This window comes from Morus notabilis, unplaced genomic scaffold (assembly GCF_000414095.1).
Source record: "Morus notabilis unplaced genomic scaffold, ASM41409v2 Scaffold825, whole genome shotgun sequence".
Classification (NCBI taxonomy): Eukaryota; Viridiplantae; Streptophyta; class Magnoliopsida; order Rosales; family Moraceae; genus Morus; species Morus notabilis.
The window spans coordinates 627,351-644,133 of NW_010358062.1; the positions used below are offsets into that span (position 1 = coordinate 627,351).

General features: G+C 34.4%; 2 protein-coding genes across 2 annotated transcripts; one reads left to right on the top strand and one right to left on the bottom strand.

The window, feature by feature from the left end:
- Positions 1–3,752: 3,752 nt before the first annotated feature.
- Positions 3,753–7,128, bottom strand: LOC21405184. The gene is made up of 5 exons (XM_010091548.2): positions 6,830–7,128; positions 6,558–6,664; positions 4,700–5,204; positions 4,257–4,375; positions 3,753–4,126 (listed from the first exon to the last, which is right to left on the bottom strand). Exons 1-5 carry the CDS (start codon positions 7,085–7,087, stop codon positions 3,928–3,930), a joined length of 1,188 nt encoding a protein of 395 aa, XP_010089850.1. The 5' UTR covers positions 7,088–7,128; the 3' UTR covers positions 3,753–3,927.
- A 1,787-nt stretch (positions 7,129–8,915) lies between these two features.
- LOC21405185 (protein SUPPRESSOR OF K(+) TRANSPORT GROWTH DEFECT 1) lies at positions 8,916–15,511 on the top strand. Its single transcript, XM_010091549.2, has 8 exons — positions 8,916–9,720; positions 11,580–11,685; positions 12,497–12,695; positions 13,817–13,885; positions 13,972–14,046; positions 14,273–14,371; positions 14,488–14,643; positions 15,126–15,511. The coding sequence occupies exons 1-8, from the start codon at positions 9,246–9,248 to the stop codon at positions 15,249–15,251; spliced, it is 1,305 nt and encodes a 434-aa protein (XP_010089851.1). The 5' UTR covers positions 8,916–9,245; the 3' UTR covers positions 15,252–15,511.
- The last annotated feature ends 1,272 nt before the right edge of the window (positions 15,512–16,783 follow it).

The following is a 16,783-nucleotide window of genomic DNA, read 5'->3' on the forward strand; positions in this document are numbered from 1 at the left end:
AGAATTAGAAGTGAAAGCGATAAGTACTATTCGTTTAAGTTTGGCTCCTAAACTAGTGTTATAAATGAGACATCTCCTTCTGAGTTATGAAAAAAATTAGAAAAAAATTTATATGTTGAAATCCCTAACAAATAGATTATATTTGAAGAAGCAATTGTATGAGTTGAAGATGGATGAGAAAAGTGATGTTAGGGATCATATAAATAATTTTAATAAGTGCATAACTCAATTGTTAAGTATAGAGGTCTAAATTGATGAGGAAGATAAAGCGGTAATTTTGTTCGCCTCCCAACCCAAATCATATGAAACTTTAGTGACTATAATGTTAGTTAGAAAGACGACGTTGACTGTGGATGAAGTGTTGACTACTCTGTTAGAAACTGCAAATATGAAGAAACCAAATAGTACGTCTCATACTGAACAAGTTTTAGTGGCTAAGTCAAATTCAAATAGGGATAGGAATAAGTCACGAGGGAAGTGTTATGATAAGATAGATGATCGTTCTCAATCTCGACCAAAGAAGGATATTGAGTGCTGCTATTGTCATAAGAATGAGCATATTAGGATAAATTATGAAGAACTGACAAAGCACCTTGAAGAAAAGAGAAAACAAGAAACCCAAGAGACTTCAGATTTTACAAATGTTGTTGGCGACAGGTATGATAGTGAAGATAATGTTTATTATGTTATTACTGATGAAAATATTTTTGACTCTTGGATCTTAGATTCTGGATGTTCGTTTCATATGTGTTCATATAATGAGTGGTTTGATTTTTATAAGTCCTGTGATGCTGGTACTTTGTTGATAACTAATGATTCTAGTGCTAATGTTGTTGGAATAGGTACTATTAATGTGAGGATGTTTGATGGAGTTGTGAGGACATTGACAAATGTAAGGCATGTTTCTCAACTAAGAAGAAGTTTGATTTCTTTGGGAGCTTTGGACACTTTGAGTTATGAGTACTATGCGAATAGTGGTTTTATGTAAGTCAAGAGATGTGATTTAGTAGCCATGAAGGGTGTAAAAGTAAAATACTTGTATAAGCTTATTGGGACTACAGTTGTAGGTGGAGCCTAGCCACAAAGAATCTTCTTCTGTTGTTAAAGAAGTTGCAGGAGTAAAAGAGTGCAATAAGATGATAACAGTTGAAGATGATAAAGACAAGATGGTGAAGACTTGTAGCAGTGAAGATACTTTGAAAAAGAAGAAGACAATTTCTCGTGTCAAGTTTGATGAGAGTTTGAACTTGATACATGTTTATTCTTGTTAAAGTTTGCATTGTCAGTGTGATGACAGGTTTCAAGATTGGACACTCAAACGAGTGAGTTGAGAGAATTTGAGTCAAGCTGGAGATTGTTGGGAAAGTGCCTCAAATTGAATTTAAGAAAGTTACTATTTTGTGATTTTTGGTCAGTTACTTTTTGTTAGGCATGAGTTATTTTATGGTTTATAGGAGTCTATAAATAAGTGTTTCATATAAGGTTTTATGTATGCTCAGAGAAAGAGTGTCTCCTTTTAAGAGCGAGAGAAAGTGAGGAGAGAGATAGATAAATGGTGTAAGGAGTTTTGGATAGAGAGAAAAAAGTGAGAAAGTTTTCCGAACCACCTAAATCTTTATCTTCTCTATTTTTTTGTTATTTTTGTTTTAGTTTATTTTCTTACTCGTGGGTGTATGGGTGTATTTTTCCCCAACAGGACCTACCCGCAATGACCAATAATAGAATCTATCGCAATGATTAGAGAAATCATTAGGGCATTGCTACTTGCAACGGTCCTTTTCGCGACAATGTGAAGTCAAGATCTGCTTGCCATGGAGAGAGCAAGAGTTATAGAGAAGAAATCAAGCAATTGAGAGAAGAAATTCTGAGAATGAGAAATTTGCTAGAGATAGAAGAAATTTAAAAAGGCTAAGGCCTCGTTTATTTTGTTAGTCCGAGTTATAACTTGAGTTCTTACTATTATGTTTTCTCTCAAAAATTCATATTCAACTTGTTTTACTACTCACTTTTTAACTCAAATTTTAACTCGAGCAAGCGAAACAAACGAAACCTACAAGGCAAACTCTAGTCCCTCCAAAGACCTCAAGTGGCGACAACGCAACCACAAGTAAATTCGGGAATTTCAAAATGTTTTGTAATCGACTGTACCTATTACTTTCAAATTATTATTTCTACAATGGACTGCAAAATTGTTATTTACTCCTATTACTTTCAAAATTGCTATTTGTTTGAATTATTATAAGAAAGTAAGTTTATTTCCTACGATTTCTGTTTAAGAAAAGATGGGCCCATTTAGAATGTGGGTTCAAACTAGGTGGTTTGAACGCAAAATTCAAACTTTTAAAATTTTTGTGAAAAAAAATACTGCAGTAAAACTTTTTAAATTTAAATTTTTATAAAAATAAATACTGTTTGAACCAAAACTGCAGTGATTTGAACCCATTCTTCAAACACACTTTTGTGTTATAATCAAAACTGGTAGAAACTTTTACCATCGCACGAAACAAGCCAACAATTTTTGACAAGGAATGTCCTCCCTTTTTGCTAAGAGAAGGTGAGGAGGTAATGCTAATAACAAAGATTTACGCTCATCCATGGAAAAGCCACCTTGGGGCCTAATGTAAATAGAGACATAATTTCCTTACGCAAATAATAGAGTCCCAGTAATAAATTTAGAGCTGTAAATTTAGATCGGACCAACAGACCAACCTACTCCAAGCCAAGGTTTTAAGCCAATTTATAATTGGATTGGGGCGCAAGAAGTGTTATATTTTAATATAATATATTTTTAAAATTTCCGTTACAAAACCGGGCCAAACCGACCCACTCAAGCTTTACCGACCTTCCTTGCTTCAGGGTCAATATGGCTCGACCTAGCCATATAAATAATAGACCAGGCCGGGCAATACAAACTTTCAGCTCTAGGTAACATTCTAAAATTTTTAATATTCTACAGTAACAGGAAAAGGAAAATATCTCAAGATTTAATACTCAAGTCTAAAACATATTAGTGGGGACTCTAGATGAGTATTTGCGTCAAATATATACATGCAAATAAATATACAAAAAACGTCGACACACATGTATTTGTATCTACTTATTATGTGAAGTACATGCACATTCTATAGAGAAGATCTAGGAGTAGAATGCAAATTTTCAGGTGGACAAACCCGTTTTTTTCACAACTCAAATCACAAGTCAAAATTTTGTTAAAGTGTTTTCTCTCACAAAAATTTAAATTTAACTTTTTTACTACAGTATTTTCTGTCACATAAATTCACTTTTCAACTCAAGTTGTGAAAAGAATTGAATTGTGAGAACAAATTAATGAAGTGATAAAGGTAAAGTTCTAGTGTGCTACTACCCAAATGCACGTTATACAATATAGAAAACTACAAAAATGATTTGAAAATGAAAAGAATTGCATAACAAACCTTGAACTCGTGGAAACTAAGGGGTTGTTCTTTTAGGGCCCGTTTAGTTCGCTAATTCGAGTTTTTAATTCGAGTTGAGATGTGATTTTATGTAAGAGCTTTTTACTGTAGCAAAAAAATTAAATGTGATTGTTTGTGAGAGCTTTTTACTGTAGCAAAACTCGAATTCTAAACTCAAATCAGCGAAATAAACGGGGCCTTAGAGTATAACTTGAGTGTAGTTTTTAAGTTGAATTTGAGTTATAACTTGAGTTGAAGTTGTAACTTGAATAAAGTTGAGTAAAGTCGAATAAAGTTGAAACTTAAAAGAACGTGAACTTGAATAAAATTGAAACTCGAGTTATCTTTTTTTGAGTTTTTTGGACAAAAAAACATGCCCTAAAAATCTGTCATCGACTCCGGGAGTTGGGAGAATTTTCTAGTTTCTTTTACGGGAAAAATACAGCGACAAAAGTAATTTCACCTGAAAGATTAGTTACTTGGAAGTACGGTGCTATCTAACACCTACAATATATGCATTCCAAGCATCTTGTTGTTCAAAGTGTTTCATCTCTTCATATTTTATGTCTCTCCCAGCACCAAAACCAACGGTACTTCTGTTTTCTCCCGTATCGGGCATCTGCCGGAGCCAAAAATGGACAGATCGAAACCCAGCCTCTTGTAAGCAGTCTTTGATCTCGGGCAACGACCACCTGTGATTTGGAACCATGAACAATGGATGTTTGAATCACTCCACAAATATCCGATATATATACAAAAACCAATGTCCGTAAAAACAGTAAGTGATAAAAGCTTAATAGACCATTTGAATAAACAACTTACAGTCTCCAGCTGTATGAAAATGCGTGCCGTAGTTTCTTCTGTTGCTTTTGGAGATGAAAGTGGAGACTGATCTTTGTCTTGCGCTCAATGATATCGAATTCGGCTTGCTCCCAAACATACTGCATATGTCCAAACAATTTATGATGTTATTATTACAAGGGAAACAATGAGCACAACCGAAAGAATCTAATGGGAATTTTTCCATAAAATTCAGTCAGTTCTGAATCTGATAGCAGAGATGACAAACTACTGGAGAAGTCATTAGAATGTTCTATTTCAAGCTTTTGTTTATTTTTCTCTCATGCAATTTTTGAACTTCTATATCGTTCTACTAGTTTTTTCAAAAAAGATCTTTCTGCACCCTACTATCCACGAGCACCGAGTAACAAGTGTCAGTGGTTGAACCCTGGACTTAAACAAGTACTTGAGAAGGAATACAATACCGTAAAATTGGCAAATTTCCTCTGAAGCCTTAACTTCTGTTCTGATGATGTCCCACCATATAAATCCATCACAAATATACCACCTTTCTTGGACAAGGCCTCAAGAGCATGCTTGAAATACGAAACCAGTTCCACACGTGTGTGAAGACAACAACAGCTATAGTTAAAAGCACAAACGATGTCTCTAGCAGGCAGCAATAAATCCCTCATGTTTTTATCACTAGCTGCGGATGTAGACCCCTCTGAAACAGAAGATTCCGGTGCAACTTTCTTGGAGCCAACTTTGTTCTCTTTCAATGAAATGTTCCTTATCACCTCATGAGGCTTAAATTCAACCAATTTGGCCTCAAGTGGATCCAGAACATTTCCATGAAAAAGGGTTATTCTGGAATACCCATCAGCCCCAACTTTATTTATGTTGTTCTCCATGCACCATTGCAGTGCCTCTAGGTCCAAATCCAATCCTACAGCGGTCCTTCTAGGGTCACTACGGAGCCATTCTGTACTGTCAAACGCAGAATCAATATTAGGTATTTCGTGTGAGATTGGCAAAGCAACTGAGAAAGCAACTTAAGAACTGTTGACAAAAGAAGTTTCAATTCGAGCGCTACCCAACAACACATTTGCACACATACAATAGCACAAAAATTGACTCAGTACCATAATTTCACGGCATTTTTACCAGCTTAAGCAATGACAGTTCAAAATAAACACAAGTTGAACCCGGAAGTAATGTCCACAGGAAATCAGGTTGCAAAGCATCTTTTTGTGTGAGGTTGATGACTTATTAGAAATGGGCAGTTCTTCTCAAGACCTGGAGGATAATTTCCTCATAAATAAGGCAAGACTACTTGATGTAGGACCAATATAGAGAGATGGAATCTGGATAGAAAAAAATAACCAAGAAGAGAAATATAACCAAAAAAGAGAAAACAAAGGATTCAAAGGAAGAGCTCATGAGGAGGAAAACCAAAAATCTCAATATTCATTCATCAACATTAACTCTCTGACTAATGTAGATTTAAACTGACAAAAAGATTTAGCTTAACTAAATTTTAAATAGTCATAAAAAAAATTAATAAGGAAAAGCTCATTATCATTGATAAAATGATAAGATAAAAAGAAGATACAGAAAAACAACAGAGGAGAGGCATCCTCAGGGCAGAACAAATAACGAAGACAAAACAAAACTAAAAAATGTAGGAAACTAGAACAACAGCCACTTAAACAAACAGAATAAATCAGAAATTCCCCAAACTATTCCTAGTGCTCAATTACGTCCTTCCAGCTGAGGACTGTCAAAGAAAACAGAAATGATTTAAAGACTATCTGTCGAAGCCCACAAAAAAGCCAAGAATTTAAGCCTTATTCAAAAGTGTCTAAAAGCTGTAACTTCTTATCCTCAAGAATCCTTGCGTTCCTCTCCATTCAAATTGTCCACATCTTAAATTCAAAATCAAATGCTAAAAATAAACATCATCCTAATAGGTAAATTTGAAATTTAAATTCCAAATATCCTAATCTTGTTCTTCATCTCTACACTCTCCAACTACCAACTAGGCCACCACACTACAAGCACAAGTGCTTCTTTAACATGACAACTGGTGAAAAAAAACAATTTCTATGCTGTAACTAGTTTGAAGACTATTCATGTCCTCAAGCAGCAAAAAGAATAAATAAATAAATAATAAAATAAAATGGATAATAAATAAATAAACACACACCCAAATGGCCATTAGTGAAGTTAAGACTTATAGTTGTATGATATGCTAGTTGTCTACTTAATAAATTATGCATTTTCATGTGCCAATGAAAAAAAAAAAGAATAAATAAATAAGAGCATTGATATGTAATGTACCTAAGAAGTGCGGTACCGCAAAAATCTTCTTGGAAGTGGAGGGGCAATCTCCCACCCACATACACCAGAAAGAACTTCTGCAAATAGCTGATATCTCCTTTTGGCGACTGTTCTCCATAAAGAAAGAGAAAATCACACATGCGTTTCAGTTAAAGCACAAAGCCCATTTTGATTCTGACAAAACTATGGAAAAAAAAAAAAAGATTCAGATTCTTGGTTTTTTTTTTCCTTCCCCAATTAGCAGACAGAAATAGAAAGTGAAAGGGTGAAACCTGCACGGATTGTTGGTAAAGAAGAAATTTTGAGGGCGTTTCCGTTAATGGGTATCCTTCAGTTTCGTCTTTTCCCTCAACTTCATCATCATTTTCTGTTTCTTGCTCATCGTTGTCTTCGTCATCGGAGTTAGTCATCTTGGAAGAGAAGGCTGAGGAAGGGAGGCTATAGTCACCTTCGTCTTCTTCAGGGTCGTGAAAGACTGATCGACGATGGTGTTTTTGTTGGTGTCTCTGCTTCTTCTCTCGTTTCCCCATTTCCCTTTCCTTTACTCTCTCCGCGATCGCCGCTATCTATAGTCTATACTGCCAAAACAAACCTCTTCGCCTCTTCCGTGTGCGGTATAAAGAAAGTAAAATGACACCAACAAAGTAAAACGACATCAATGAATTAATGAACTTCGACTTCCTTTCCAAAAATAGACAAAAGTAAAACGACATAGGGATGACATTTTTTGGCTTTTTTTTTATGGACAACTCCTCGACTTTTTAAATTTCATAATTTGATGCTTATTCTTTTTTCCTGACAATCCCTTTTAACTTTTAAAGTTTTACAATTAAGTTCCAATCGTCTATTTTTTTTTCTTTTGACGATTTTGATCACTTAACACACACGTGAACATTTTTTAGGGCAATGAAGATTATTTCTCAACTTATTTACTCGATTATATTGATTTCAGAATCATTTATATGACGTTTAGTTTATGGATTCAAACTATGTGATTAGAATCATTTTTGATTTACGTGTATTTTTATGAGAGAAAATACTGTAGCGAATTACGAATCATGATTCAAATCAGGGAACGAATTTAAGTACCAAACGGACTTTTAATGTATCCGAATATAATTAACTGTAATAAATAATTCTTGATTTCCAAGAGTTATTGTCCTCAACTTACGTTCCAAGGATGAGACATGACTTTTATTGCTCTCAATAGACACTCACATGTGCGTCACGTGTTTAAAATTGTCAAAAAACTAAACGTCAATTTTAATTTGGGCCTTAATTATAAAGATTTTTAAGTCGAAGGGGTCAATTGCTAAGGAAAAAGAATAATAATTAAATTGTCAAATTTAAAAGGGTGGGAAAATGTTCGTAAAAAAATGCCCTTCCCTATAGGGCATGTATAGAGTTATTATATAAGAGTGGGAGATGGATTCCTATTAATGTACTTTTATATATGTTTGAGTTTGAATTTAGTGCTTAAACCTTGATTTATTCTTGTTAGAGTTTCACTTTGACATTAAGATTTTTAATTTATTTTTATGAGCTATTTATTAGTAGTTATGTTGTTGAATTTTGTAATTACTTGAATGGAATTTTTTTTTAGGTTTGCTAATATTGTAAGCATTTTTTAAATTCTTAATGAAAAATGAATAATGTATGGAGGTAGTTTTTCTAATAGGAATTTCTCGAACCAACCTTGTATTTAATAAGGTAGGTATAAAGATCGGTATGAGAAATAAAATGAGATTAAGATATGGAGTGAGGGAAACATGCGCGTTCTAATTCCATCTCGTCATATTGACATCTGTAAGTAATAAGGACATAAGTAGTATTTTTTAATTAAACAGATAATATTTAGGGTATTTTCTTAAAGTAATAATAACAAGCTAAATTATTTGTTTTTTAATTTTTTTCTAAAAAGACCATCATGGTCAAGGCTATGAGGGAAAAATTGGTTATTTATTGGAGGGAAGGAAAAGCATATTTTACTTCTGTTTTTTTTTTTTTTTTTTTTAACAAGGAAATAAAGCAAAAATATCCTAAAGGAATAATACAGCAGAAACAAATTTCAAGAAGTTTTTCATTATTAACTTCTTTGCACCTTCTGTAATTATCATTGTTAATCTATCTTTTTCTTTTATATTAAGGTTTTTAGTTTCTCTCACTGATGTCATTCAAAAAAATCAAAAAAGGGAGGAAGAAAAAAAAAGGAAAAACGCATTATTTACACAAAATGTTTCATGTTAAGATTTTATTTCACTTTACCATAAAATTCCAAACTTCTTAACTTTCTAATTATAAGGATGGAATAAAAGAAAAAGAAAAAAAGAAACAACCCATTATTAAGCGAATTGTTTCCCAAACGCGTCTCTAGACCAAAACACAATACTCGCTTTCTTTCTTTTCTTCTTCTTTTAACTCTCTCTCTGTTCAATTTACGACCAAATCAATTTTCCCTAGGAAAAAAATCCGAATTTTCTCGGCCAGGATTTAACTGAACGAAACTTGAATCAGAGGTCGTCTTACCTGAAATCAACTTCCGATCCAATCGAACATGAGGCGATTCAAATCCTAGGGTTTATCTTTACCGTTCTTCGCGGTCTTCGATTTTTTGATTTCCATTTCGATTTCGATTTCAGATTTCTAGGGTTTGGATTTGGTTTCTGTATGTGAGATTTGTTCTCTAAGATGTATAGCAATTTCAAGGAGCAAGCGATAGAGTACGTGAAGCAGGCTGTACAGGAAGATAATGCCGGGAATTACGCTAAAGCCTTTCCGTTGTACATGAACGCGTTGGAGTACTTTCGAACTCATTTGAAGTACGAGAAGAACCCTAAGATCAAGGAGGCGATTACGCAGAAATTCACAGAGTATCTGCGCCGAGCCGAGGAGATCCGCGCGGTTTTGGACGACGGCGGACCCGGGCCTGCGTCGAACGGGGATGCGGCTGTGGCGACGAGGTCTAAGACGAAGCCCAAGGACGGTGGGGAAGGCGGCGACGGGGACGATCCCGAGAAGGAGAAGCTGAGAGCTGGGCTTAACTCGGCGATTATCAGGGAAAAGCCGAATGTGAAGTGGAACGACGTTGCGGGGTTGGAGAGCGCGAAACAGGCTTTGCAGGAGGCTGTAATTTTGCCGGTGAAGTTCCCGCAGTTCTTTACTGGTTCGTTTTCAGCTTTGTTTCCTTATTTGGTCGTGATTATTAGATTTCTCCTTTTTTTTTGCGCTTAATATATTTTGATTTGTGTTATGCATGGTAGAAATTTACGCATTTGTTAAGTGTTGTAAGTATAGATGTCAAATTTGACAAAAGGCTTAAATTTTACAGGGGTTTAACTTCGTTTTTGGATGTGTCATGCTTTGATTCTGTGGTATGCATGTTTGCTTCCAGTATTGTTAGAGATTTCATCAAATTTGATGAAAAACATTAGAAAGAGATTTTAATTATATCCTATAATACGTTCTAATGGAACAAAACTAAAAGGGGAATCTATAATCCCCACTTTTATTGCTTTATTTTCTTTTCCAAACCGATTAGTTTTCCTAGTGCATTCCATTACGGTTTGGTAAACATGCCCCTTATTGTTGTCGATAAGATGTGCTTGGTTCGTTGTCAAGGAATAATTGTTGGATTAACCTTTTCCATTATGTTCCATTATGGCTTTGTAAACGTGCCCTGTAGACTAGAGTGAAATCTATCATTTTCAATAAGATGCGCTTGGTTTGTTGCTGAGAAATTATTGTTGGATTAATCCTCGTTTTTGGAGTTGATATGCTTTAGTCTTGCGGTGTGCATGTTTGCTTTCTGGTAGAAATGTATGCATCTGTTGATTCTATGAGACTTTGAGTTGTTAAATTTGAGGAAGACATAAGTTTGCAGGATTTTGGCGTCTACTGCAATTTATTGCATTGTTTTCAATAGAGCAAGATATGGTTGCCTTAATGCTGATTAGTAGAAAACACAAGCAATTTGTTCGTGGCTATATTATTTTGTTGACTAGATGCAACGTACTTTAGGCAACTACGATTCTCAAAAAAGGGGGAAAAAAGTGTAGGACTCGTATCAACTTGGAAAATGGTGTCTAAATGTCTAGCCTTTCCGAATCTTTATGATTTATGGTGCAACCTTTACCAATCCTTCCAATAGTTGTAGTGGCAAGATAGGGGAAAATGCTTTTCTGAGTACTATCACCTCTTCCATCACTCAGTATCTTGCGAAGTAATCAATGATAAGTTTCTACACAAGTGTTTAGTATACAAAAAGCGTGCTGCATCTATTTGTACTTAATACATTTATTGTGTTTTTTTTCGTGCCCTGCGTGATTCTTGTCAGTAGGTCTGAAAATTGAAAATATGAGCTGTTGGATATGCTAATCTAGGCACTCTAATCAGAAGTTTAAGTTTTCTCCTTGTTTTTTCTATTATTATTTACTAAGAAATTGCAAGAAGCGATACTTCATTTTTCCTGCTTTAGTAAGTATAAGAAGGTATATTGGTTTAGTATTGTCTGTTGGGAAAGTGTTGCCATTGCCAGGCTGTTTAACAGCATTATTTTGATTTGGTATTGCATTGGGGTTAGATGCTTAGAGCAGAAGAACAAATAAGCTCCGAAGTTTATTATTGATATAAATCACACTTTTAGAACAAGGTTTTTGACTTAACAGGAGATTTCAGTCATTTGACGAGAGGAAGTATTTTCATATATCATTTTGTTTTTCTAGTTGAACAGGAAACTAAGCAGAACCTCCTGGTTCTCAACTAATAGTTGCTAAATTTTGAGAAGTGTTGTCTTGAAATTTAAGGAATAATTTCCTCTAATCTTCTAGTTGTGATTTTGAATGGATGCTCATTTTATGAGGAGAAATTTCACTGTGTTATATGCTGGTTGTTGGGCAAAAGAAGTTTAGCACTTTCCATTTTGTTATATCATTTGTATATATGTTACTTCATCTATCAGGTTGTAGGTATGCATATTACTAAGATGGATCATAGTTCAACCGCCTATTTTATTGCTGTTTTTAGGAAAGAGACGTCCGTGGAGAGCTTTCCTATTGTATGGGCCACCTGGAACTGGGAAGTCATACTTGGCGAAGGCTGTTGCAACTGAAGCAGATTCTACATTTTACAGGTAGTATATATTATTCTTTTCATGTCTTTATATGTTATGCTTTGGAGTTCTCTTCTTATCAGTCATTTATAGAATTTCAATTAGTTTCTTTTTTATAGGAGGCAACACCCCTGTTGATGGTGCCATATTAATTATGTTGTTGAGTTATTCTTCTGCGAATGTGCTCTGCGCGCTGTGCATTGAATGTATGAAGAAATTACACGTCTAGTTCTCCTGCTTTAATGCAAATATCAATGTGTTTCTAGTTTCTTGCGTATAGAATCTGTAGTCTACTATTATAGAAACATCTTTTTTATTTTTCATGAGTTTTGTTAGATCAGATTGTAATATACACTGTTAATCCTGTATATTTTCACTGAGGATATTTTGATATGGCTTGTTAGGCAATCCATGTCTGAAGTATCGAGGAGTTCTGTTTTAATTGCCATATAAGTGGCTTTCTAGTTCCTTGCATACTGAATCTATAGTTTACTATTATACATTACAGATATATCTTCCCTTTTCCCCCCAAGTTTTGGTGAGATCTTATACAATTTATACGTCAATCTTTTATGCTTGTGCTAAGTACGTTTGGATGGCTTGTCACACAATCGGTGCATGCATTTCCATTTTGTTGTTTTATGCATACCTTTAGTTTTCCTTTTCCTTTTTGCTTTTTCTTTTTTTTTTCTTTTTGTTTTTTTTGTTTTGTTTTATACAATACTATACCTCCTTTAAATATTTTTTATGTTTATTAGTTAGGCAATAAAGTTGCATGGATTTATATTTTTCTGGTGCTTAATTTTTAAGAATTTCATTTTTTTTCCGGTAGTATTTCGTCATCAGACCTGGTGTCAAAGTGGATGGGTGAAAGTGAAAAGTTAGTTTCCAGTCTCTTCCATATGGCACGTGAAAGTGCTCCATCGATCATATTCATTGATGAAATAGATTCATTATGTGGTCAACGTGGAGAAGGCAATGAGAGTGAAGCATCTAGACGCATAAAGACAGAGCTTCTTGTGCAGATGCAGGTATATCTTCATGTGATGGGATGTTGTGAATAGATTCTTGAGGTTACCTGGCCTATGTTTTTTATTTTGATTAGTTTACCTGTCTTGTCTAAACTTATTTATAACTTCATTCAGTTTATAGGCTACTTTTTTGTTTTTAGAAGATATAACTCTGTAAATTTGTTTAAGAAGATATGAGAAATTTTGCTTACTAGTGTTTATTTTGGTGCAGTATGAAGTTAACAGTTTATCTTTTCCTTGTACCATGACTATGTGGATAAAGGTTGACACGTAATTAGTTGATAACTTGAATTGTAACGAAGGCTAGTGTTGGATCTTCTTCTGGGCTTTGGCCCATCACCACTGGGACTTTTCCAGCTTATGCGGACACGAGGAAATAGAATAAAAATTGATAGCCATGAATTTTAAATTATGGAACATTCCATGGAAGCGGGCAATAGAAGAATGTTGATTATAGCAGGATAGGCAATAGAAAAAAATTTCATGGATTTTTTATAGCAGGCTAAAAGGAGAATCGTGTGAGTTGAATCCACGAGTAAAAGAAGCAAATTTGTCTATGTCTAAACTACTATGATTATTACTAATCTTTCTCAATTCAGAACTTTTTTTAATGCTTTGTCCAATGAGGAAAGATATAGAGGAAGATACGCTTTACTATTGCTCATAATTTATGTCCTTCAGTAATTCTAGATCTTAATCTGTACTATACTTTTGACAACACTCATTTCTAAAATAACCAAATTTGTAGTTTCTCCAAAATCATGCTAGTTCATACAACTTTACTATTTCACATATCACTTGTGGTCGTCCAATAAATCATAAACTCTCGCTTATTCTTTTATCAATTTTGTTACTTCATGCCTATATTTATATTTTGATGAATTATGGAGGAGAAAATCAGTGATTTTATTTCGTTAGAGCATTTTATTTGTCATTTTTACTTTATTCTCCTAGCTTTATTTCGATTAGTGCAAGTTGCATTGCTTATTCCACATGATGCTCTCTTATTATGAAGTTGGAATGAATAAATCTGTTTTTTCCCCCCCTTTAATTTTGCGTTCAAAAAAGTTTGTAAACTTTACAGTCTAATTGTTGACTTGGATAATCTTGCAAATATTTAGGGTATGGGAAACGATGATCAGAAAGTACTTGTTCTGGCAGCAACAAATACTCCTTATGCCTTAGACCAGGTAAACTGAAGTGAGTGAAGTTCTTGTGTTTTCAGTTTAAAACACTGGGACCATTTTGTAGCTGTGGCTAATCGGTAGAAATGCAGGCGATCAGGCGGCGTTTTGACAAGCGCATTTACATTCCTCTACCAGATTTGAAGGCTCGACAGCATATGTTCAAAGTACTTTATTTATCCTTGACTCCTCCTTCTCCTAGTAAATTTTATAGTTTTTTTTTTTTTTTTTTTTTTTTTTTTTTAAAAAAAATAAAATTTTTTTTTTTTTTTTTTTTTTTTTTTTTTTTTTTTTTTTAAAAGTAATCAAGTTTATTCTGGTTTTGCCATAAACCTCTTTTCTGTAAATAGAAACATTATGCTCTGCTGTTGTGGTTTCAATAAACCTTCTCAGGTGCATCTAGGAGATACTCCTCACAACTTGACAGAGAGTGACTTTGAAAGTTTAGCTCGCAGAACAGAAGGTTTTTCAGGATCAGATGTAGCTGTTTGTGTAAGCACAGAGCCTTCATGAGATGTTATCTTATCTGAAAGCATAATAGTACCTGAATTTATGATATGAAAATATTTCACATTGTTACTGTTGTTGGTTTGCTTTAAATTGTACAGGTTAAGGATGTTTTGTTTGAACCTGTTCGTAAAACCCAAGATGCTATGTTCTTTGTTAAGACCTCTAATGGTATGTGGATGCCATGTGGACCTAAGCAATCAGGTGCCGTCCAAATATCCATGCAGGAGCTGGCAGCAGAAGGCCAAGCTTCAAAGGTATGGCAGACGTAGCCCTTAGTTTAAAATTAGTTTAAAATTCTAGCTTCTGCTTTGTGGGCTGTGCTTTTGGAAACCTAATGGCTTTGCAAGTGATTGGAAGTTCTATTTTTATTTTTTGTTTTTTGGTATTTCTGGGTGATCTGAAGCTTAATCTGTTTTCTTTTGAGGACACCTCCTTTTATAATTGAATTTCTCCAGGAAAAGAACTGAGGTTCCAGACATTTCTTTTATTGAAGTTCCAGACATTTCTTTTATCGATGATTTGATATGTGTAACTACAAATTTATCAATCCGTATAATACATGATGTTAATATTTTTTTTTCTCTCTTTTTTTTTTTCCTGAAAAGATGTTAATATGCTGTGTAGGAATCAAATTTTATAGAATTTGAGTGAGAATCTCAACATTTTCATTTCATGTGTGTTTTTAAAGTCCAAGAATCTCAATATTGAACTGTATTATTGATTAATGCCCATGCAGATCCTTCCACCTCCTATCTCAAAAACAGATTTTGATAAGGTGCTTATTAGACAGAGGCCTACAGTGAGCAAAGGTGACCTCGACGTCCACGAGAGATTCACGAAGGAGTTTGGAGAGGAAGGGTGATGAATTTTTCTGTAATTACATCATTGGTCCACACTAGCCATAAGTGCAATCGTGTTACTATGATTGTGGTTCCCATATTGGTGCTGGATCTGATGAATTGTTTACTTATTAGTCCTTTTAAATGGGAAGGCGATACGACCTCCCTTTCCTGTATTGAGATGGAAATACCGGTGTTTGATACTTGTTGGTTTCTTATTTAAATTCTGTAAAGTACATACAGTTGGAAAAAAAAATGCTTCAAAATGTTGATGCTTCATAAATGTAGGTTGCCTACGATGGCCTGTCTTTCTTCTTTCCCCTATCCCAGCTAATTTTAGTTCATTTTAAGTAATAAGTTTCGAGCAACTTGCCTGAGGTTTGGATCTCCTAGTTCATAATTAACCAGTTCTTTTAATCTCATTTCTATGTTAACTTGGCGATACAGTTTTGGTGTGATTTCGTAAAGAGGCTTTGTTGGCAGCAAAAGGATCTATTTTTTCAATCTTCTGTGGCTGTTACAGTTTGATCTGTTGTTGGAAGAGAGCTTGGGGCTCCCCGGGATCGAACTACGGTCATTCTGCTGTGCATTTCTCGGCACCAAACTACATAGGATTCCTCCTTGCACTGCATAATTTGCAAAGCTCATTCTCTGTGTAGTTTGGCCAATTTTCTTCTAGATCAAGCATGCATGTATTTATCAGTAGAATCGTCGTTCAAGAATGTCTATTTGAGTGGCAAATCTGCAAGTTTCTTTTCAAGGTCTGGGCAGTTTTTAACATGACAAATTGAAAGCAATCAAATTATTGCTGAATTGCCAAAAAAAAAAAATAGTTTGTTAACAACAGCTATTAATAGTCCTGATTTTTTTTTCCTCGATTTTTAAGCAGACAGAGACGCAACAAAACAAAGTATAATCGCATAGAAAGGTGGGTTTTGCAGCACTGCCAGAGAAGGGGAAACATGGGATTCACTTTCTTAGGCTTGTAAAAAGCCCAATCTGTCAAACGCAGGAATAAATTTCCTCATTATGTTGTTGAATCACATGAACAATCTCTTATGGCAATCTCCTTATATAATTATAGTCAACTATAAACTCTCAAATAAAAAAAATGGATTTAAAAAGTAACTAGAGGAAATTATTATCAAGAAATCAACAATAAGTTAATGTAACAACGCTAAAAGCAATAATAGAAGTCATATTATGATGGGTAGAATTTCAGTTAAAAAAAATCTACAAATACCCTCTTCAAAACCATTAAACACCCCCATATACGAAAGATTGAGAAGTATTTTGGCGACCAAAAATCTCAATCTAATCTTAGAAGAGCTTATTATCTTTTTCCAACGTTTTGACTAAGCTAAACAACTTGAACGTTGTAAGAGCATTTTCTTATCGCAAAGCAGTCTGTCTAAAGTTTTCGAGCACTTCTATACATCCGAACAAAATGCATTGATAAGACCATACATTGGGCCAACAGGATAAAGTAATTACATGTTATGATTTAAAAAATTCTGAGAGAAGTTCCATTTGGTAGCTTCTACATATGCCTTCC